This window comes from Grampus griseus (genome assembly GCF_964374135.1).
Source record: "Grampus griseus genome assembly, chromosome: 1".
Lineage (NCBI taxonomy): Eukaryota > Metazoa > Chordata > Mammalia > Artiodactyla > Delphinidae > Grampus > Grampus griseus.
Genome location: NC_139017.1, coordinates 154,555,305 through 154,577,033, shown reverse-complemented (window position 1 = coordinate 154,577,033; position 21,729 = coordinate 154,555,305). Strand labels below are relative to the sequence as shown.

The 21,729-nt window shown below is 58.0% G+C and overlaps 1 protein-coding gene across 1 annotated transcript; it reads right to left on the bottom strand.

Moving 5' to 3' along the window:
* Window positions 1–2,136: 2,136 nt before the first annotated feature.
* Window positions 2,137–4,884, bottom strand: COL8A2 (collagen type VIII alpha 2 chain; the record flags this gene model as incomplete). Its single annotated transcript, XM_082657783.1, has 2 exons — window positions 4,671–4,884; window positions 2,137–4,055 (listed from the first exon to the last, which is right to left on the bottom strand). Exons 1-2 carry the CDS (start codon window positions 4,867–4,869, stop codon window positions 2,137–2,139), a joined length of 2,118 nt encoding a protein of 705 aa, XP_082513909.1. The 5' UTR covers window positions 4,870–4,884.
* Between the last annotated feature and the right edge of the window lie 16,845 nt (window positions 4,885–21,729).

Sequence of the window (21,729 nt, the reverse complement as noted above, 5' to 3'; positions counted from 1 at the left end):
GAGCCCTGGGCTCCCACTAGGACCTGATGCATTTCCGCCCGACAGAAGCCTCCCTAACAGGTCAGATGGCAGCGGCTTTGACCCAGGAAGGAGGCTGAGCAGATGGCTCCCCGAGGTACGACTTGAGACTTAGTACCCGTGGGGGCCGATGAATAAGAAACCCACCAGGAACCGTAGCCACAACCTGCTCTTGAAGTGCCACTTGGGCAGATTTGGGTTTTTGTCTCTCCTTTTGCAAGTTAAAGCAAGTAAACGGTCTGCTTTGTTTGGAGAAGTTGTGGCCAGGCGATGGGCCTGAGGAGCCACAGAGTCACAAGTCGGGAGTCAGTGGCATGAAGAACCCAGGGGCAGGACGGGAATAAAGACGCAGGCCTACTAGAGAATGGACTTGAGGACATGGGGCGGCGGGGAAGGGTAAGCTGGGATGAAGTGAGAGAGTGCCGTGGACATATACACACTACCAAACGTAAAATAGATAGCTAGTGGGAAGCAGCTGCATAGCACAGGGAGATCAGCTCGGTGCTTTGTGACCACCTAGAGGGGTGGGTTAGGGAGGGTGGGAGGGAGGGAGATGCAAGAGGGAAGAGATATGGGAACATATGTATATGTATAGCTGATTCATTTTGTTATACAGCAGAAACTAACACACCATCGTAAAGCAATTATACTCCAATAAAGATGTTAAAAAAAGAAAAAAAAGAAGTCAGTGGCCAGTCTCCTTCCTCAACATGGGAAGGAAGGCTGGCATGGGCCAGAGCTGGAGCAGGTTCACGCTGGGTCCTCAGCTCTATCCACTCGGCTTGAACTAGCGGCTGAGGGCATGGGAGGGGGTCCTGTCTGTTTCCTGCAGGGTGGAGCTCTGATTGGGGAAAACGGCAGAAACATCCAACTCATTCCAAACGGGCCTGTTGGCACCCTTTTTCTCAGGGCCTCATCCTCCTGGGCCTTAATCCTGCCTAGGACAGGAAATTGGAACCAGAGGGTGAAGGAGAAGAAGCCCCAGCAGACTAACCCCTGTAGTCGACACACACCCATCATATGGCTATTAAGAAAAAGCGGGCGGTGGCCTTCATCCCCAAGCTTGTGTGCACCTTGTTCTGAGGGCAAACAAGAAGCTCTCTGCCTTGGGGATACTGGGGTTGGGGGTGGCAAGGATCCCTTACAATTTTGTCTGAGAAAATCAGCCCTCCCCCAGCAGGTGAAAGGAGAGAAAGGGAGGACTACTCATGTTCGCTGACTGCCCATCCTGCCTCGTGCCCGCCTGTGGCGGTCCCTAGGGGCCTGGGTGGCTGGCCTCATGAAGAACAGAGCCAGAGCTGGTGGGGGCAGCCTGGGGGATGGAGACGAACGTGAAGAGCTGCCATCCTGCCTCAGACCCATGCCCCTACCCCTCACAAACCACCGTTCCCCATGGCTGCAGCCTGAGCAGTGAAGGGGGGTCGGCACTTCCTGGGAGCCTGAAGGAGGGGCCACACGCCTGTACCTGCCAGGGACAGGCCTGATGCCACCGCCCCACTGCTAGGGTGGCAGTCCTGACAGGGTGTCCACTGGCCACCTCGATGGTTCCCCTCCTCTCCCTTCCCCTGGAGAGAAACAAAAACTCTTCAGGGGACCCACCGTCTTATGCTGGAGGTCCCGCGCGGGGCAGCCAAGAACTTAGGGAGGCCCTGCCCCCTTCCTTGAGCAGGGGCCGTCTGTGGGCAGGCAGGAAGGGCAGGGCTGCGAAGATGTCTCCCCGGGGGAATGGGTGGGGGAATTCAGTCCCCTCTCAGCTCTGACTCGCACAGCAGCAGCATCCTTCGCCGCCCAGCAGGGCCCAGCACTCACGGGGGCCAGGGGTCTCCACCAGCTGGGCAGAACGTCCTGGGGCCCTGCCTGCAGGCCAGGCAGGGCAGGAGAGGGGGCACAACCCCAACGCTGCACAGACACTCGGGGGAGAGGAACGCAGGCCACCTTCTTCCAGAAACCACCTCAGCCTGCGTGGAGGGAGAAACCCAGTCAGTCTCCTCGGGCCAAGGCCGCGGCTGCCTCTGCTCCCGCCTCTGTTTGGCCTTTGGTTTTTTCTTTAAATGGAGGTTCTTTGTAAGTGAGAAGGTCTCTCTACCGCTAAAGAGGAGGAGGCCGGGGCAGCATGGGTTATGTGGGGCACAGCAAGAATCCTGAAAAGGAGGAGTGGATGTACTCGGTGGAGTAGAGGCCATTGGCCTGGTCCGAGGGCATCTGCACCCAGACCTGGTCGTTGGGCCGCAGCTGGAGCACGGCCCCCCCAGACGCCTGGTCCAGGTAGCCCTTCTTGTACTCATCATAGGTGTAGGTGGCTGGCACGTTGTTCTTGTACAGGGCCACCCACACGTTGGTGCCCTTGACGTGCACGTGGTAAGCAAAGTAGTAGACCCCGCCCACGGGGCAGGTGAAGATGCCGGTGGCCGGGTTGTAGCCACTGTGGCCATTGTAGAGGGTCCGGTCAAACTTCACAGGCATGCCTGAGGCGGGGAAGGGCGAGGTGAGCACAGCGGTGAAGGCGGGCGTGGCATGGGCTGACAGCTCGCCCAGCCCAAACCGGGGCTTGGTCCCCTTGCCCAGCACAGCTCCCTGCACGCCGCCATTGGGCAGGTGCAGGCCGGCGATGCCAGTCTCATCGAAGGCCCCAGGTGCACCAGGGGGCCCGGGAGGTCCGGGAGGCCCAGGAGGGCCCGTGAGTCCTGGGGAACCTGGGACCCCAGGAGGCCCTGTAGGCCCAGCCATGCCAGGTTCTCCCACTTTCCCCTCTCCAGGGGCCCCCGGCAGGCCTGGTTCACCCTTCAGGCCTGGCAGACCCTGCGGCCCGATAGGGCCAGTCGGACCTTGGAGTCCTGGGATTCCAGAAGGGCCTCTCAGGCCAGGCTGCCCAGGGAGCCCCAAGTCACCCTTCTGCCCCAGGGCTCCTGCCACCCCTGGTCCTCCAGGGCGGCCCGTGAAACCTGGCTCGCCTTTGGGCCCAGTCGGTCCAGGAGGTCCATGAGCCCCTGGAAGCCCCCTCTCTCCTGGGAGCCCAGGTTTCCCAGCCAGGCCACTAGGCCCCTGGTCACCCCGAATGCCAGGCACTCCTGGGGGTCCTCCAGGCCCCATCTCCCCCTTAGGCCCCGGGGGCCCACGTCGGCCAGGTAGCCCTGCAGACCCCGGAAGTCCAGGGGGGCCCCCAAGGCCCTGTGGTCCCTGTTCCCCCGGCTCCCCATCCTCACCTGGCTCGCCCCTGTCCCCCAAGAGCCCCGGGACCCCAGCTGGGCCTCTGTCCCCCTTGGGACCTGGCAGCCCTGGCATCCCATAGCCAGTGGGGCCTATCAGGCCAGGAGGGCCCCGGGTGCCTGGCTCCCCTTTGGCCCCTCGTGGGCCCTGTGGCCCTGGCACCCCTGCTGACCCTGGTACCCCCATACCATCCAGCCCAGGGGGCCCTTTTGGGCCCAAAGCTCCTGGCTCCCCCCTGGGTCCTGGCAGCCCAGGAGGCCCAGACTCACCCTTATCTCCAGGGGCCCCAGGAAACCCATCCAAACCTGGTTTGCCCAAGCCAGCTGGACCAGGGAGACCAGGGGGTCCGGGGGCACCCCCCTGGCCTGGGGCTCCAGGAAGCCCTGGTTGGCCCACTCCATTTTCACCCTTGAGGCCTCGATCACCCGGGGGCCCAGGCTCTCCCTGGGGCCCTGGCTCCCCCCCAAATCCTGGGGGCCCTGGCACCCCCTGAGGACCTGGTTTTCCAGGGACAGCAATGCCTGAGGGCCCAGGTAGGCCAGGGGGCCCTGGGGGCCCCCGGAGGCCCTGGTCCCCTCGTATCCCTGGCTCCCCCCGAAGCCCCGGCTGCCCTGGTGGGCCAACCTTGCCTGGAAGCCCTGGGGGACCAGCCTTGCCCATCCGGGAGAAGCCAGGGGGGCCAGCGGGTCCAGGCTGCCCATGTAGCCCTGGTTTTCCAGTGCCTGGTTTTCCTGGGAAGCCAGGAGGGCCAGGGGGACCCCGCGGTCCGGGTTTTCCTGGGGGACCAGGCTCTCCTTTCAGGTCCATTGGCAACAGCGGTAGAGGCATTTCTGAGAGAGAAAGAGAGAGAAGGGGTCAGTCAGGGGCCTGAACAGTGGGAACAGGGGACCCATCTTCCCACTCCCCATACCAGCGTGTGGTGCAACTTGAGAAGACAAGGTTCTGTATCTGTTCGTGAAGACCAGTCCCGGCCTCCCCCTCCCTGCTCTCATGGAAGATGGAATTTAGGCGGTTCAGTGGCCACCTTGGGAACTGCCCGGTATCCACACCCAGGGCTCTTAGCACCCAACCCACCCAGACTAGGCCTTCCCTAAGAGCTTCTCATCCCTGCCTGACCGGGGTGGAGTGGCCACCAGGTGGCACCAGCATCCCTCCTTAGAGCCGATCTGAGCCGCCCCGCCCTCCCCACTTCCCCACAAACCTTCCCGCCCCACCCTCTACCTAAAGACCATCTCCGCCAGCCAGCGGCACCCCACTTCCCCACCCCACTTCTGCACCCGCCCCGGACCAGCATCAGGAAGAAAGTGGAGATGGGAAAGTCTTTGGTGGGGATTGAGGGGCTGTGGCCGGAGGCGGGGGCGCCTGGGAAGAGCTGGTGGAGGTCGGGAGGCAGGGAGTTGGGGGTCAGGACTGTCCGGGGCGGGGCGGGGCGGGGAGGTGCTCACCCAGGTATTGGCCCTTGCCCTCGCGGAAGGGCGGCCCCACGGGTCCTTTGTGCATGGGCTGCACGTACTGCACCGGCGGGTAGCCCGCTGCCCCGGCGGCTCCACCGCTGGCGGCCGCCCTCAGCCCGCACCCCAGCACCAGCAGCAGCAGCAGCAGAGGTGGCGGCAGCGAAGACAGGGACGTCAGAGCCCCCCGCATGGCGTCCTTAGGCTTTTGCTGCAGGGAGGAACGAGAGGGGCCATCAAGCCAGCCCATGGGTACGTTGGCAACGGGCCCAGGGACTCACAAAAAGATCAGGATTTAGATATTATTCACAAGCAATTCTCAAAGTCTCAGAGTCTCTCCTAATCCTGCCCATAGCTCTCTATCGCCGCCCCCCCAAGTCTACCGAGGACCCCTCCCTGGACAGTAGCCTCCCCCTAACTATTCACTTGGCGGCCAGATGCCCTTCCAGAGCATCTCTAACCTTGGCACAGCTCTGCCAGAAACTGTTTGGTGATTACACCCACTACCATGTGCTGGGCTGGCTCTCTGCCAGCCAGGGGCTAAGCTCTCTAGAGATGGAAGCTCACTTAATCCTCCTAACACTTTAACGAGGTATTGTTATTGTCATCCCCATTTTCCAGATGACAAAACTAACGCAGAGGTCTCTAGGAAGCAGACTGGGATTTTTTTATTTTTATTTTTTGGCTGCACTGGGGCTTGGTTGCAGCAGGCAGGCTTCTTAGTTGTGGCATGAGAACTCTTAGTTGCGGCATGCATGTGGGATCTAGTTCCCTGACCAGGGATCGAACCCAGGCCCCTGCATCGGGAGCGTGGATTCTTTTTTTTTTTTTTTAACATAAATTCATTCATTTGTTTATTTATTTTTGGCTGCGTTGGGTCTTCGTTGCTGCGCGCAGGCTTTTCTCTAGTTGTGGCGAGAGGGGGCTACTCTTCGTTGTGGTGCGCCGAGCACGGGCTCTAGGCACGGGGGCTTCAGTAGTTGTGGCTCGCGGGCTCTAGAGCGCAGCCTCAGTAGTTGTGGCGTACGGGCTTAGTTGCTCCTCGGCATGTGGGATCTCCCGGACCAGGGCTCAAACCCATGTCCCCTGCACTGGCAGGCGGATTCTCAGCCACTGCGCCACCAGGGAAGCCCTGGGAGCGTGGAATCTTAACCACTGTGACACCAGGGAAGTCCCAGAACTGGGATTTGACTAAGGTCTCTCTGACCTCACATTATGTCGATGCCCTTCTGGGGCTCCCCACTGCCTTCAGGATCAAGTCCTTTGTGGGAATTCCCTGGCAGTCCAGTGGTTAGGACTCCGTGCTCTCACTGCCAGGGGCCCAGGTTCAGTCCCTGGTCGGGGAACTAAAATCCCGCAAGCCGTGTGGCCAAAAATCAATTGATTTAAAAAAAAAAAAAAAAAAGGGCTTCCCTCGTAGCACAGTGGTTAAGAATCTGCCTGCCAGTGCAGGGGACACGGGTTCGAGCCCTGGTCCGGGAGATCCCACATGCAGTGGAGCAGCTAAGCCCGTGCGCCACAGCTACTGAGCCTGCGCTCTAGAGCCCGTGTGCGAAAACTAGTGAAGCCTGCGCACCTGGAGCCCGTGGTCTGCAACGAGAGAAGCCACCACAATGAGAAGCCCGCGCACAGCAACAAAGAGAAGCCCCCGCTCGCCGCAACTAGAGAAAAGCCTGCGCGCGGCAATGAAGACCCAATGCAGACAAACATTAAAAAAAAGTCCTTGGTGCCCAGCATGGCGTTCAAAGCCTTTTAAATCTAATCACCTAGTGGGTGCCTGCCTATCACCTGCCACCCCTTTCTCTGCCTCTCCCCTCCCCCATACCTTTGCCCCAGACACCAGGCAGCCTCACACTTCTGGGCCTTTGTACCTGCTATTTCTCTGCCTGCAGTGTTCTTCCTCTCTCCAACTCGTCCTTCAAGGCCCAGGGAAGCTGTCATCCCTTCCTCTATAGAGTTAACCCCTCACTCCTGTGTCCCGATCTAGCCCTGTCACAGCATTTAGCTCAGCTCTGAGAACAAGGCCTGGGTTGGGAAGAAGCACAGGCTCCAGCTTTGGATGGCCAGCCTGAGTCCTCCGCTCACCAGCTGGGGGAGCCTGGGCAAGAGGTTTCCACTCTGTGAACCTCAGTTTCCTCATCTGTAAAATGGAATAACACGTCCACACAAAAACGTGTACATGAATGTTCATGGTGACATTATTCGTAACAGTCACAAAGTAGAAACAACACAGATGTGCACCCACTGATGAATGGATGGTGTGGTATATCCATGCAACGGACTGTCATTCAGCAATAAAAAGAAGGGAGATACTGATAAATGCTACAATACAGATGAATCTTGAAAACATTATACCAGGTGAAGAATCCAGTCACAAAATCATATTATCTAATTCTATTTGTATGTTCAGAATAGGTAAATCTATAGAGACAGAAAGTAGATAGATGAGTGGTTGCCTAGGGCTGGGGGGGTGGAAATGGGGAGTGACTGCTAACGGGCACAGGGCTTCTATTAGGGGTGATGAAAACGTTCTAAATTGCTTGTTGTGATGGTTGCACAATGCTGTGAATACCTTAAAAAAAACATTGATTCGTACACTTTAATGAACCAATTGTAAGCTATGTGAATTGTATCTCAATAAAGTTCTTTTTAGAAAAAGCTAGGCTAGGGAATCTCCTAGTGGTCCAGTGGTTAAGACTCTGCACTTCCACTGCTGGGGGCCCGGGTTCGGTCTCTGGTCGTGGCCAAAAATATAAAATAAAACAAATTTAAAAAAAAATTTTTTTTTTTAAAGCTAGGCTAACCACCTGCTTCTCAAGGCTGCTGTGATGATTAGAGATATCACAGTGCCTCACGGCAAGCACCCATCAATATCTGCACAGTGGACTAGCCTGGCATTTCACACGCCCCAGGAAAGTCTCACTTGCCCTGGCATCCCTGCTCCCGGCTCCCCTCACCCCACCCAGGGGCCTCTCCACACCTGCGCCTGCCCGGGCGCAGGAGGGAGTGCGGGCGCGTTGTGCACACCCAGGGATGCACGTGGGGCTGAGTCTGGAGCTGCAGTGCGGTGTTCCTCCAAACTCAGTATCACTCAGGGCTTTGCAGGAACGAACGCGGGACTCCGGAGAAGGCCGGTGAAGCTGCCAGCCCAGCTCTGCCATAACCTCTCTGTAACCCTGGGCGGGTCGTTCAGCCTCCCTCAGCCCCGGCATAATAGTAACACCTGTGACCTACGGGCTCCCCACGTGCCAGGCGGGGCTTCACCAGCTTCGCATCACTAACGCTCTTAATGACCCCCCTCCAGCTCCTGCAATTACAATCTCCTATTCTCTAGACGTAGAAACAGAAGCTTAGACTGAGAATCTCGCCCAGAACGCCTTCCCTCGACACAGGCCGCCTGCTCTATCCGCACCATGATCGGTGCTGGGCCTCGAGAGGCCACAGGATGCAGGCCTGGCACTCAGCTGCTGCCGATGGAAGCTCCGGCCATGCACTGCCCTGACGTTTGTTGGACGTTCCATCCCCGTGCAGCCCTGCGAGGCTTGTCGGCCCTGTTTTACAGATGAGGAAACTGAGGTGCTGTCAGAGCCTAAACCCAGGCAGTCTGACTCTTGAGCCCCAATCTCTAACCACCACACCACGCGTCCTCTCGGGAGAGGGGGAAGGGCCCTCCTGCACTTGCCACCCGAGCTGGGGGGGCTGTTAGGGTGGAGGTGGTGCTCACACAGCACAGAGCCAGGATGTTCTGCCTGGTAGGGGGGCAGAGGGTTGGGGGAGCAGGTGGAGGGGCAGAGCTCGCAGCAGGAAGCAGGGGGAGGGGAGGGAGCAGCTCTGGCCTGGGTGGGCCAGAGGCCGAGGTCGCGGCACCACCACAGGAAGACTCAAGAGAACCCTGGCTCTGGGGAGCCCTGGTCCCCTTCCCATGCTGAGTTGAGGCCTCACTAGGCGTGGGGGGATGATGGAGGGTGCAGGCAGCCTCAGGCTCAGCTGGGAGGGTGTCTGGGGTGGGAAGAACTGTGGAGGAGCACAGGCAGGCCGGGCGCCAGAGGAAGAGCCCCCAGTCCACTCAGGAGCCCGGGCAGGGGCAGGGCCCCCTGCCAGCTGCCCACTTTTCTTTCCTCCTTGGCACGGTGGATCTCCAGGAAGCATCCGCACCTTACACCCTGCGGCTCCCTGAACTTGCCCCATCCCAGCACTGCCAGCATCGTGGAGGTGGGGCAGATCTGCTGCAGGACCCCAGAGCAGGTGTTTCCTCTGGAGGGAGGGGTGTCTGAGTGAGGATGACAGCTCACACCACTGGTTGGGCACCGCCTAAGTGCTGCATATTCTGCATTTAACTCCCACAAGGTCCCTGGGAAAAAGGAACTATTGTGCTTCCTCTTTCTATAGGTGAGGAGTCTGAGGCTGGGACAAGGACAGTGATGTGCCCACTGGCTACAGCTGGCAGCCAGGATCTGAGCGGAGGTCTGTTAAGAACCTGAGCTCTTAACCGCTGGGACAGACTGCCATGGGGGAGGGAGTGGGGGAGAGTGCGCCAGAGAGCACAAGCTAGACAGAGAGAGAAGCAAACTGAGAGAGAGAGTCTCTCTTCCAGCTCCAAGCTGCCTGTGGGTTTGAGGAGGGAAAACTTGCTCTAGCTCTTAGAGGGGAGGTGGCTATGCCACTCCAGGTGGGGGGCTTGGCCAGAGAAGGGGCTGAGAATTGATGGCCCTGGAATGGTGCGACGTGGCAGCCCAGGTGGGAGGGACTGCCCCCCATTGCCGGCCACCGTCAGAGCCGAGGGTGCCTGGGCGCCCCTGAGCCCCTGCTCACTGCCACCCCTCCCCCCCCACTGCAGGCTCCGCAGGCTCTCTGGCCTCTGTACGTTCATTTCACCCTACTGCTTCTCCACCTCCTAACTCTTCCTCATTCTTGGACATCCTGGACGCCTACTGGATGCCTTTCCCCGGGCTCCTCTGACACCTGCAGGTCTCCCTCACAGCTCTTGTTTCCCTCTTTGGCTCTTCTGCTCTCTCCCCGCCACATTCCCCCGACTCCATGACCAGCACAGGACTTGATGGCACACAGAGATGCTCCATAAATGTCTGATGAGCCCAATTTGCCGTCAGATTTAATGATCACACCAGTAACTCACTCCAGGAAGCATCCAGGACTTCGCACAGACACATGTCACACGGCCCTGGGAGCCCCCTCCCTAGGCCAGATGGGCTTATCTGTTGGCTAGAATGGGAACAGGTGGGACATCCCCGTGGCCTCAATCAAGGATCTTCAGCTAAGAACTGCCTGCGCAGGGAATAGAGGCACACAGGGAGGAACAGCTGTGATCCATTTGCTTCCTCCTGGTCTCCCCGTGAGGAATGGCGGCCAAGCAGGGGTGTCAGGGGTTGGCGGAGGGCCCTGAGGCTCAAGCCTGGCTCTGCTGGGTGACCTTGGGCAGTCCATCATCCTCTCTGGTGACCTCTTAGGAAGGAAGGCAGGAGCCAGGGCAGCTGGGAAGGGGCTGGGCTGGCAGGGGCAGGAGATGGGATGCAAAAGGAGACGGTAATTCAAGGGATGGAGCGGTGGCGGCAGCAGGGTAGACGCGGTGTTTGGACAGCTGCAAGTCCTTAGCGGGGATTTCCCCCCTTTTCAACAAATCCCCGTAAAACAGCATTTTGTCCAAGTCAGCGTTTTGTGGCAGCCTGGGCCTCCTCCAGGGGCGGCCGAGGAGGTTGGCTGGGAGCGGGTAGCGCTCCAGGGTCTTTCAGACCAATTGAGAGGGGAGGGGACTGGACCCCAGCAGGAAGAAGAAGCGCATGAATACAGACCCCTCTCTCCCTGGACAGGGCTTTGGGAGGGGAAGGGGCATCAGCAGCAGTGACTCCTCCCCACCAGTCCCCTCTCAAAGGGTCCTGTCCCAGGGGGCGGCCAGCAGAGGGGGCCCAGGTGATTCCATGGAATTTAAGGGCCTGCCCACTCCCCATCCCATTTTACACGTGAGCTATCAGAGGTCCAGATAAAAAGGGGAGCCTGAGGGTGGGGCGCAGGCTCCCGACAGACCGTGCAGGGGTGTGGCTAGCGTGGCCCTGGCAGCACCCCCACCTCACCCCACCCCACCCCCGGTGGGTGGATGGAACGCGGCTCTGTGCAGGCTCCCGCTGCTCCAAGCCCCCAACCCCAGAAGGGCGGCTGCAGCTGAGGAAGCCTCGGGGAGCTGAGGCAGCCCGGGGCCTGGCCAAACCACAGGTATGTTATGAGACGCTTCCTGTTGTGGAGACATTTCTGCGGGATCGGCTGCCCCACTTGCTCCCCCGGTGCCTCCTGCCTCCCCACTCGTCCAGCCTCGCTCTGTTCTGTCCCTGGGTCTCTGGCCCTGACTCATTTCTCTCTGTCTCTCTCTCTCTCTCCAACCTGGTCACTGCCACTTCAACAGGTGAGCAGCATTTCTTGCTCAGGCTCTCCCTATCAGGGATCCAGCCCTGGGGGGCCCTAAGGCCCTCTAGGTCCCGGCAGCCCCTGAACTCCCATTTCAGCAAAGCTACCTACCGGCTGGGTGATCTTGGGCAAGTGACTTAACCTCTCTGAACCTCGGTGTCCTCATCTGTGAAAGGGTTAACTGAGATGGTCTAAGCCATCAGCCCCTCCATGCGGCTTTGTCCTGTTACCCCGGTGGCCAGAAAGTCCTCCCTTCAGTCTAACCTCAGTTCCTCCTGCTGCAAAGCAACATCTCCTCCAACCCTTGAAAACCTCAGGTGACTTGCTGCCAAAGGCCAGCACCTTGTGAATTTGCCTAAAGTCAAATTTCTGGCCTGCTAGGCCTTTTCCCTAACCAGCCCTGAGATGACACCGAGCAGGGGTCACACAGCCTGCTCAGGACAAGGATGGAGTTATGCATCTTGGAGAGGAGCAGAGGAACTGCCCTCCTCCCTCACTGGGCATGATGCCCACCCCCACTGCTGAGCAGGGTGGCTCCAGACTTCTCCGGGGTCCCTGAGCCTCCCAGCCCCCCCACCTCTCTCCCGGCTTGCAGAGATCAGAGAGCCCTTCCCCGTCCCCCTCTCCTGAGTCTCAGAGGAAGGGGGTCCTGTCTCCCACTCAAGGCCCCGGGCCCCTCCACACCTCTTCCTCTTCCTCGGGGACCTCTCGCTCTCTGTGGATGCCTCCCCCAGCCTCCAGCCTCTCCATCCCACATCTACACAGGCCTCACCCCCACCCCTGGCCACCTCATCTCTTTCCAGCCCTTCTCAGCCAAGCTTCTCGAAAGAACTGTCTCTACCCCTCACCCTCTCACCTCGTGTTTCCTTCTCGCCAGCACTGACTCCCGCCTTGTGACCCTGCTTTCCTCCTTCCTGGAAAGGCTCTTCCTCAGATTCTTCTCTGCTCCTTCCCTCTGCCCACTCTGCAGATCCAGGCTTGCCCCAAGGAGCTGGCTCAGGCCTCTTCTCTTCTCTCTGGATGTTTCTCCTGCAGTTTCCAGCTCTCCCCAGCTCCCACAGTTCCAATCCCATCACCAAGGACTCCCACATCTGTTTCCAGCTACCTCTCTCCTGAGCCCCAGACTCCTGGGTCTGACTATGAGCTGAGCATTTTCGCCTGGCTGTCCCTCATACACCTCCACCCAAACTGCTGTCACTACCTTCTCCCCTATTACTTGCTTCTCCCCCACTCCCTGTTGCCCAGGCCAGAAATCTGGACGTCACTTCTGACACTTCTGACCCTTCCTTCCTTACATGGAATCTCTCTAGCCTATACCATGCCTTAGCACAATTAGAAAAGGCTACCCCTCCTTCCAGCCAACTCAGGCCTTACTCATTGCCTTTCCCCGAGTGCCCTTGAACAGTAACCAACCTGCACAACTGTACATGACAGCCCTGTTCCTTTACCCTCAAACCCCCAATCCAGTCTTATGGACTCTGTCTTCTCTACTTCTGGGTATGTGACATGCCCACCTGTGTCCCTTCCTCTGTGTCTCTGTGTCGCTGAATCCAGGTCCTCACCTGCCTGTGTGTCTGAGGCATCTCCTGGTGTGTCTCTCTCTTCCTATCTCTGTGTCGCCATCCCATTTGTCTTCCCACCTCTGTGACCCTGTCTTTCTCTGTTGTCTCTCTCCGTCCTCTCTTGTTCCTTGTACCTAGATCCTGTCAGAGTTCCAGGTTCTGAAATCTCTAGCTGTTGGTCACTTGATGGGAGCCTCTAGAAGGCCAGCACTTATGGCTTTAATGTTAATGTCAGGTCTGGGGCTGACCACCGTGGACGATCCACAAGCAGCCCCACAAGGTCTGGGTGGAGACTTGCGGGGCCCAGAGCCCATGAGCTGAGCTCACTGTCCTACAGGCCACTGGGACTCTGAACCCCTCAAATTTAAATATGCAGGCATGAGGACTGCTCCAAAGCCAAAGGGCTGCCTGGAACCTGGGAGCTGGCGAGGTGGGGGGAGGTGATCAGGCTGGGACAAGGCTGCCTGGAGGACACCTTATCATCCAGGTTGATGGCAGGACAGGAGTGCTGCCCTCTTCACACCTTGTCTACCCAACCAGGCTTCAAGAGTCCTAACATCCCTCACCTCTGCAGGTGAGGCTCCCAGACCACAGGGGACCTCCATTTGCAAAGCAGCATTGGAAGGAGGTTTGAAGGACAGAGGAGAGTTCAACATACTCATAGGCGCAAGTGATGGTGGAATATTCCAAACGGAGAGCAGAGCAAAAATCTCATCAAGGAAGACTGAGGGGCTTCTGGGCTGGGCAGTATCTAATAGGCAGAGAACCTGTGGTTCTGAAACTTGAGAGCGAGAGAGATTGCCTGGAGATAAAAATAGGGCTTCATCGGCAGGGTTGTTGCAGCCTGGGTGAGGGCCATGGACTCACCCTTAGGGAAATCACCCATGTTCAGGGAGTGAGAGGAGCCCACTGTACCCTGAGCCCCAGCGTCCTGAATCCAGACAACCCAAGCTTTTCGATGTTTCCCTGTACCCACCTGCCTGCCCTTACCTGAATTGCTCTTTCTTTCTCCTCCAGGCAAACATGTTATTCCTCATTTAAGACCCAGCTCAAATGCCGCCTCCTCCAAGCAGCCTTCCGTGCCTCTCTCAGGCAGAACAGCTCCTCCTCCAGGGCATGTCTTCCCCCAACCCCACCCCATCCCCAGCTGGGGCTCAGCACACTGGCACTCAGAACAGTCTGCAGCCTGTGTGCTCCAGCTCCTGGCCTCTGACAACGCCACCTCCCACCTCCAGACAAGCCTGCAAGATGGCTTCTCATAGGGTCCCTTTTTCTTTGTGGCTCTTCCAGGGTCCTTCTCAGCTCTGGGCTGGAGGGGGCTTGCGGTGAACCTCCCTCCCTGCAGGTAACTAGGTTTACCTCCCAGACCCCCAGCCGCTGCCCATCTCTGAGGCTAGCCACCCCACTACCACCCTGGGTAGGAGCTTCTGGCGGGGCAACAAAGCATCCAGGGAGGTAGGGACAGCCAGGCGGGAGGAGATGAACCAGAAGAGGCTCAGCAGTGGACAGGACCCAGGGCAACAGTGTATCCTCAGGCAGGTGGCCAGGAGACCGGCCCTTCCTCGCCGGGGGGCTCAGGCCTCAGCTGGTGCCATTGCTCATTTCCCAGAAGAGGCCTTGAGCTTCTGATCGAGACCGGACACGGGTGGGCCACCGGACCCAGGCACCCCCAGGCTCCAGGCCGAGCCAGGCGGGGCCTTCTCAGCCGCCAGTCCCCCGCCTTCTGTTTCGCATTTGCAGCCTTTTCCGGAGCGCCACCCGCCGCCCGCCGCCTGCTGCCTCCCAACGCCTGCCAAGATTCCTGGGCCTTCGCGGCTTCCCCGCGCAGTGGCGGCAGCTTCGGCATTGGCAGGAGGGGCTGAGCTGGGCAGGGAGCGGGCCCGGCGGGAGCGCAGCCAGGCCACTGCACCCGGGCAGGCCAAGCAAACACGGCCACGCCAAGGAGCCGGGCGAAATAGTTCACAAATGAGAAAAAGCCGCTTCCAAGTTGGGCCGGAGGGAGCTGAGGTCACCTGCCCGCTAGGCCACCCCAAGCCTGGGAGGGGCATCTGCTGCAGCTGGAGGGAGCAAGGGTAGGTAGCAGCAGGCACAGGTCTCATCCAGCTGGGGATGTCAGAGAGCCCTGCCCCCAAATCTAGCTTACCTTTCAGGTCGGAGGGGCCCCTGAAGGTGCCAGCAGAGACAAGGCCTGAGCATGAAAGAGGGAGACGGTGAGGAAGATGCCAGGAGCTGGCGAAGCCTCCTGCGCTAACTCAGCCACCCCAGCGCCTGCCATGGGTTTTTTACCAGGAGCCCCTGCTGGAACATTGGCCCCCAACCTCAGTCTCCTCTCAGGGAGCCAGGTCCCCCCCTCACCAACTCCATTCATTCCATGCACTTAGCAATGCCCATGGGGGACCTGGCCCTGGTTTGATGGAGGTCCTCCTGTCCTAGGGCCCAGGCTGAGGAAGCCCCTTCTGTGGGCCAGGGTCCATACCGGAGAAGTCCCTACACTCTGTCAGGCCCTAAGCTGGGGTGGCCTCTACTATAGACTAGGGTTCCTGCCTGGGGAAGCTCGTACTAGGTAGGGGACCTGAGGCTAGGCCTTGGGACAAAGAAATGGTTCAGGCCCATGCCCTGCCCTGAATTAGCTGGAGGCATCAGACACGTGGCCATCACACAATTGACTAAGGTCTCCAGGCCGTGGGAGTGCAGAGCAGGAAATATTGCCCTCCCTTGAGTTTCCCTGGAAGACTTCATGAAGGAAAGGACATTAAGGCTGGATCCTGAAGGGTGAGTTGTCTGACAGGCAGACACAGTAAGCAAAGGAATTTCAGGCAGTAGGAAGCTGCTTGGCAGATACAGGGACGGTCCAGAAGTGCTGTGGGGCTGAGACGACAAGGATGAGCTGAGAAGCCTCAGGCGACTTAGTGGGGAGCCTTAAATGCTATGCTTGTGTATCTCTGGAAGGCAATGGGGAGCCATGGAGGGTTGTTGAGCAGGGGGAGATGATGTGGTCGCAGCCCTCGATGGCCAGGTCCCCATTTCTGGCTCAACCATGATGCCTGGCTATCATAAGCCCTAGTCCCGGTCACACAGCAGAGCTGGGGCCGTAGTCCAAGCCCAGATATGAATCCTGGGTGGATGGGGAGGGGACGCCTAGCCAGCCCACCTGGCAGGGAGGCCTGCCGGCTGCGTCACTCTCTCCCCCAGCTGCTTGCTTGCCTCTGCCCGCTCCCATGGAAACTCTGACATCCCAGCCCTCTCGCTGCACAAGCAGCCAGATGCCGAAGCCAGCGGCTCCTAAGCCTTCTCTCCAGCTCAGCTGAGCCCTGCCTCCGTCCACGCCCCTCTGACACCATGACCCCAGAGGGGGGTCATGAGGCTACTCTCTCTGAGGGCCCAGACTGGCTGATGGAGCTTGCATGGGAGGTCCTCACTGGCCAACTTGACCCCAGCTTGTCTGGCCCCAGCCCACACCCTCACCATGAGGCTCAGGGAGGGGAACTGACTTATGTTGGATCTGGGCTTTTGAAAGATGAACATGGATTTAACTGGGTGGTAGTGGGGAGAGGTGATCAGTCCAGGCTAAGGGAATACCATGTGTGAGGGTATGGAGATGTGAATGCCCTGAACATATTTAGAATAAATAAACGAACTAACTAATCATAGCTAACATTTATTGTATACCTACTATGTGCCAGGCACGGTTCTGGGCTCTTCTCATGAATTATCTCATTTAATCCTCATACCAACCCAGTGAAGCAGGTTCTTCGTCTTTCCTTTTTACAGAGTGGGAAACCAAGGGACAGAGAGGTTAAGTAATTGGCCAAAGGTCACACAGCTCACGAGGGGTAGAGCCTAGGCTGTTGGTGCCAAAGCTTGGGCTCTTAACCTCTCCAAACACAGATGGTTTGAGATGAGAAGGGCCAGCTGGGGTCAGCCTGAGAAATGCCTTAAATATCAGAATCAAAGATCTCCAGCACAGGGACTTCCCTGGTGGTGCAGTGGTTAAGAATCGGCCTGCCAGTGCAGGGGACATGGGTTCGATCCCTGGTCTGGGAAGATCCCACATGCCGTAGAACAACTAAGCCCGTGCGCCACAACTACTGAGCCTGCGCTCTAGAGCCTGCGAGCCACAACTACTGAGCCCGCGTGGCACAGCTACTGAAGCCCATGCACCTAGAGCCCATGCTCCGCAACAAGAGAAGCCACCGCAATGAGAAACCCGTGCACCACAACGAAAGTAGCCCCTGTTCGCTACAACTAGAGAAAGCCCACGCGCAGCAACGAAGACCCAACACAGCCAAAAATAAAAATAAATTAAAAAAAAAAGACCTCAAGCACAGCTTAAAGCTGGCTCCCCATCCCCTCCACCCGTTAGCCCTTAATAATAATGGTCGCTAAAAATCCCAAGTACATTTTCTGCACCAGACAAAGCACTAGGCATGCTCCAGGCATTACTTTTGATCATGCTCTCCCATAACTCTATAAGGTGGGAATTGCTGTCCCATTTTTCTGAGGAGGAGCATTGAGGCTCAGAGAGGTGACATCCATTCTCCAAGGTGCAGGAAGCACTGGGGCTGGGATCTGAACCTTGGGGCTTGCACAGCCCCTAAATGGCCAAACCCCTGTATACTTGGGCTTCCTGGAGACTGCAGCCACGGTTACTTCTCCCCACTTCTCCTCCACCCCCGCCTGTGCTGCCTCAACCCAGATGCCAGCACAGCTGGCGACAGAGTGAGCAGCTCCTATCACGGGCCTCAGGGGCCCACTCCAGTTGACCAAGGCTCCCGCGGTCCTACAAAATAGAAGGTGGGGTGGGTGAGTGTGCCAGGGCAGTGCCTGAGCCGACTTCAATGGGACTCTGTTCTTAACCTCCGCCCTCAGCTGCCTTTCCTAATCTCCTCCTGAGCCCCTCCCCTGGCGACATCTCCTCCTTGCACAGAGCCTGCCTCCAGCTAAATCCCAGGCCAGATGTGGGGGGGACAGTCTATACCCCCCTGGCCCCCACCAGCTTTGGCGAGAGCAGGTGCCCAAGGAGATTGGCCAGGACCCCAGGCCTGCTTCCCCATCCCAACTTTCCAACCTGACATGCTGATGGCCATGAGGTGAACAGCTGGCTCCTCCCAGCGGGGGACTCATGGGAGAAGTCTCCATTTTCTGAGCCCCTACCATGGGCTGGCCCTCGGCTAAGAGTCTTGCCTAAAACATCATGACGGGTTAAGAACCACTCTGGAGCCCAGCCGCTCGCAGTCTTCTCCCAGCCCTGCCTCTTACCAGCAGTGACCTCAGTGGTCTGTGCCTCAGCTTCCTGGTCAATACCATGGGAGCAATTCTTACTTCGCAGAGCACTGGAGAGGATTAGACGCGTTAATTTCATGTAGCCGACTTCAAGCAGTGCTTGGCATAAAGAACATTCAATATATGTTTCCTATTATCATTATCATCATCATCACCATGACGCCTCCCAAAAGCCTGAGGTTAAATTATAAACCCTATTTTACAGATGAAGAAACAGAGGCTCAGAAAGAAGTCATTTGCCCAGGGTCACCAGCCGGCCGGTGGCGGACGATGTCAGTTTGGACTGAAGCTGAATGAGTTCCCAGATAATGAGGACAGCCTTGCAGCTCTCTGGAGCTGAGGCACAGAGAGAGAGAGAGAGAGAGAGAGAGAGAGAGTGTGTGTGTGTGTGTATGTGTGTGTGTTGGGAGGGGTCCTCCACTCGCCCCTGTCCTGCCTGACCTCCAGGGGCTCCCCTGCTCAAGCCCCTGCTGCCGCTGCAGGAGGGGGCTCTGCATTCCTGGCTAAGCAGCCGGATTTGCTGTGCTCCAGGAACTATGAAAAGAATGTTTGCCACGAGCTGAGCCTTGGTTGCCTGTCAGAGGCAGCATGGCCTGGAGGGCCCACACAGAGCCGTGTGGCGGCCAGGAGCCGCCACAGCGGGAGGGAAGGAGGCTAGACACAAGAGAGCTTCTGGTTAGTGAGTGCAGTGGATGCTGGATGGGGGTGGGGACCAGTCAACCTCCTGGGGTCTTCCAGGAGGGAGAAACGACCCCCACACACAATCTACATCGGTCCTCCCCACAGGCTCCAAGGAGAGCCGGGCAGGCATTACCGGCCCATATCACGGATGGGACTATGGAGATCCAGGGAAAGCTCACAGCCAGTGGCAGAATTGGGACCCGTGGCCGGGACCCCTTGCTCCCAGAGGTTGCCAACCCTCACGGGACCCACCAGGACCACAGCGCATTCTGAGATACTAGAAAACACCATGCCAGCCCTCACTGTCCTGGCCCCCCTCCGGGCCTGACCTTCTCATGACTGCTACTCCCCAGGCTCCCTGTCCCTCAAAAAAGTACCTTATGTATGAAAATTCCTGGCACACTGTGGACAGATGCTCAACTAAGTTTCCATTCCTTTCCCCGCCAAACCAAGCCCTGTAGAGGGCAGTGACCCGGGAGGTCGGTGGGAAGAACATGAGTTGTACATCCTCACAGACCTGGGAGTGAATCCCAGCTTGGCACTGAGCAAGGGGACGCTTGGCCAGTTTATGGGCCTCTCTGAGCCTCCACTTCTCCCTCTGTTAAATGGGCTACCGACCCTTGCCTTGCTGTAGTGTTACAAGGACTAAATGAGATACGCAAACACAGGCCCTGATACACAGTAGGTGCCCAATAAACTCTTATTGTTACCCTCCCCCAGGGGGACAGAAATAATTGAAATTAGAGAACCTCAGATGACAAGGTTCCCTCCATGCCAGGTTCCTGATGGCCCCTGCTAGGGGAGGGCGGCCTCTGAGAGGAAGGGAAGCCTGAGCCCAGGGTCCTGTCCTCAGGACTCAGTTCTGCCACTGGCTGCTATGTGACCTGAGGCAACTTCCTCTCTGAGTCCCCATAATCCCATCCCGGAGATGAGCCAGCAGTGCAGGCATGGCTCTCTCCAGGAGGCAGTAACCCTCTGCCACCCACTTCTTCTGCCCTCCAAGAGCCAGAAATCTCAGCCTGCGTGGGGACAGTCACTTCTCAATTCAGAACTTTCCAAGAATCTGAATAGAAGCAGGGCCAGGCCCTCCCCATTCTCTTCCCAGGATCCAACCAGAGAGGTGTAACAGACTCTGATCAGAAGTCTGGGTGAAAGTTCTTGGCACTGCACCCGGATCGTGTGTGACCTCAGACCACTCCTCACCTCTCTGCAGGCAAAAGGACCCTGGTGACAAGTATTAGCATTCCCATTTTATAGATGAGGACTCTGAGGCACAGAGATGGGAAGTCCCTTACCCAGAGTCACGCAGAAAGTAACCCCAGTCTGTCTGACTCCCAAGGTCAGGATCTGCTGTCTACACCCCGCCACCATAGAACAGAGCAGGCCTGGAATTCCCTTTCTGGGACCATAACTTCCTTAACTGATGTCTGGGCATACGTGTGCACATATATGGCCTCACATACCCTCTTTGGCTTCTAAACATACATACCCAGGTCTCCCAGACACTAAACTAGCCCCAAGACCCATGGCCACACTCGACACTCAGCTCCCTGCACCTAAGCATACCAGACCCTGGTGTTCAAACCCACATCTCCCCTTGACCTGACTTCTCTGGGGTCAGACCACGGTCACCCAGTACAAGGCTCCTGGCCTGCCCTCTCCTATCCCCACAGCCAAGCATCACTGAGGCCTGTCCAATCTCTCTCCTTACTCCTCTCCATCTATACCTGCCTCCCATCCCCATGGCAACCACCCACCTCAGCCCCCCATCACCTTCCTCCTCAAACTCTGCCCAGCCTCCTAAGTGGTGTCCTTGCCTGTAAGATCCCTCTTCATCCTTTCCCCCCAGAGCAACTAGAGTGATTCCCAGTTTGCACCACTCTGCAGCTCACACCCTTTCTCCAACAAGGCCCTAGGAAATCTGACCTCAAAGTAGTTGTCGTCCCTCCCCGTCAGTCTCTCACAGTGTAGTCACCGTCCCCAGAGAGAACTCTGCAGCTTCCCACCTCCACACCTTCGCACACGCTCTGTCTTCTGACTGGAATGCCCTCATTTACCTTTACCGCGCTCTGCACCTGTCAAAGTTCTCGTTCTCCCTGAAAATCGCGGCCAGAGTCACCTCTTTGCTGCTTCCCCTGATGGCTCCTCCCACACACACTTTGGCTTGTAAGGTTCCTCCCCTTCATGTAGCTCCACGGGCACCCTGAGAGACAGCTGCACCCCGTATGAGAGGCCACTGTGCCTTTGGTTCTTCCACCCCGGCTCTGTAAGTGCCTCAGGCCACCGATGGGACTGGCTCATCTGAGGCCCCACTTTCCTACAAGGGGAGCCCCATGCGTGCCACTGGGGGGCCTGGAGTGGGCTGGGGTCCTAGCAGGACAACCAACCTTTGGTCTGGCTCAGACCCGGAGCAGGGGGCGAGTTGGGGTGCTCAGGCTGACAGCCCTGTTTGATATCTTCACCTCTCTTTTTCTTTCCGCTTCCTCTGAGCCAAAGAGCGGAAACTCATTTTCACTGTGGTGGACAGAGTGAAACTGGAGAGAGAGACCCTGGTGTGAGTGTGTGTGTTGTCCTGTCTGAGTACGTCTGGCTGGGCCACGTAGGGCCTGCCATGTGTCTGTAGGAGTTTGTGTGTGTGTGTGTGTGTGTGTGTGTGTGTGTGCGCGCGCATGCTGTCTGTTGTTTCAGCATCTGTGGTGGTATGTGTTTCAACAGAGCATGTTCTGGTGTATGACTATGTATGACTGTCAGTGGGAGGGAGTGTAGCTATGCAGCTGTGCGTGACTCTGTCTGTGGTGTGTCCTCATTATCGTTTTGGGGTGATTGTGTGTCCAAGGGTCTATTGGTGTTCACCAGCCCAGCGAGAGGCCAGCGGGGACATCTATGCCCTGACTGAGACCACCAACTCCCAGTGCAAGGTTGCTGCCCCCCACACGTCCTCTTCTGGGCTCTAGAATGGGCTCCCTGAGGGCCCCCCTTCTACTCAGGCCAGTGAGGGTCAGTCCCCAGAGAGGAACCCCAGACTGCCTGACCCTCCAGCCATCCCAGCTCCACAGCCCCCAGATCTTCCAAACACCCAAGGCAGCTCCCTAGGAGGTTGCCTTCGCTAAGGG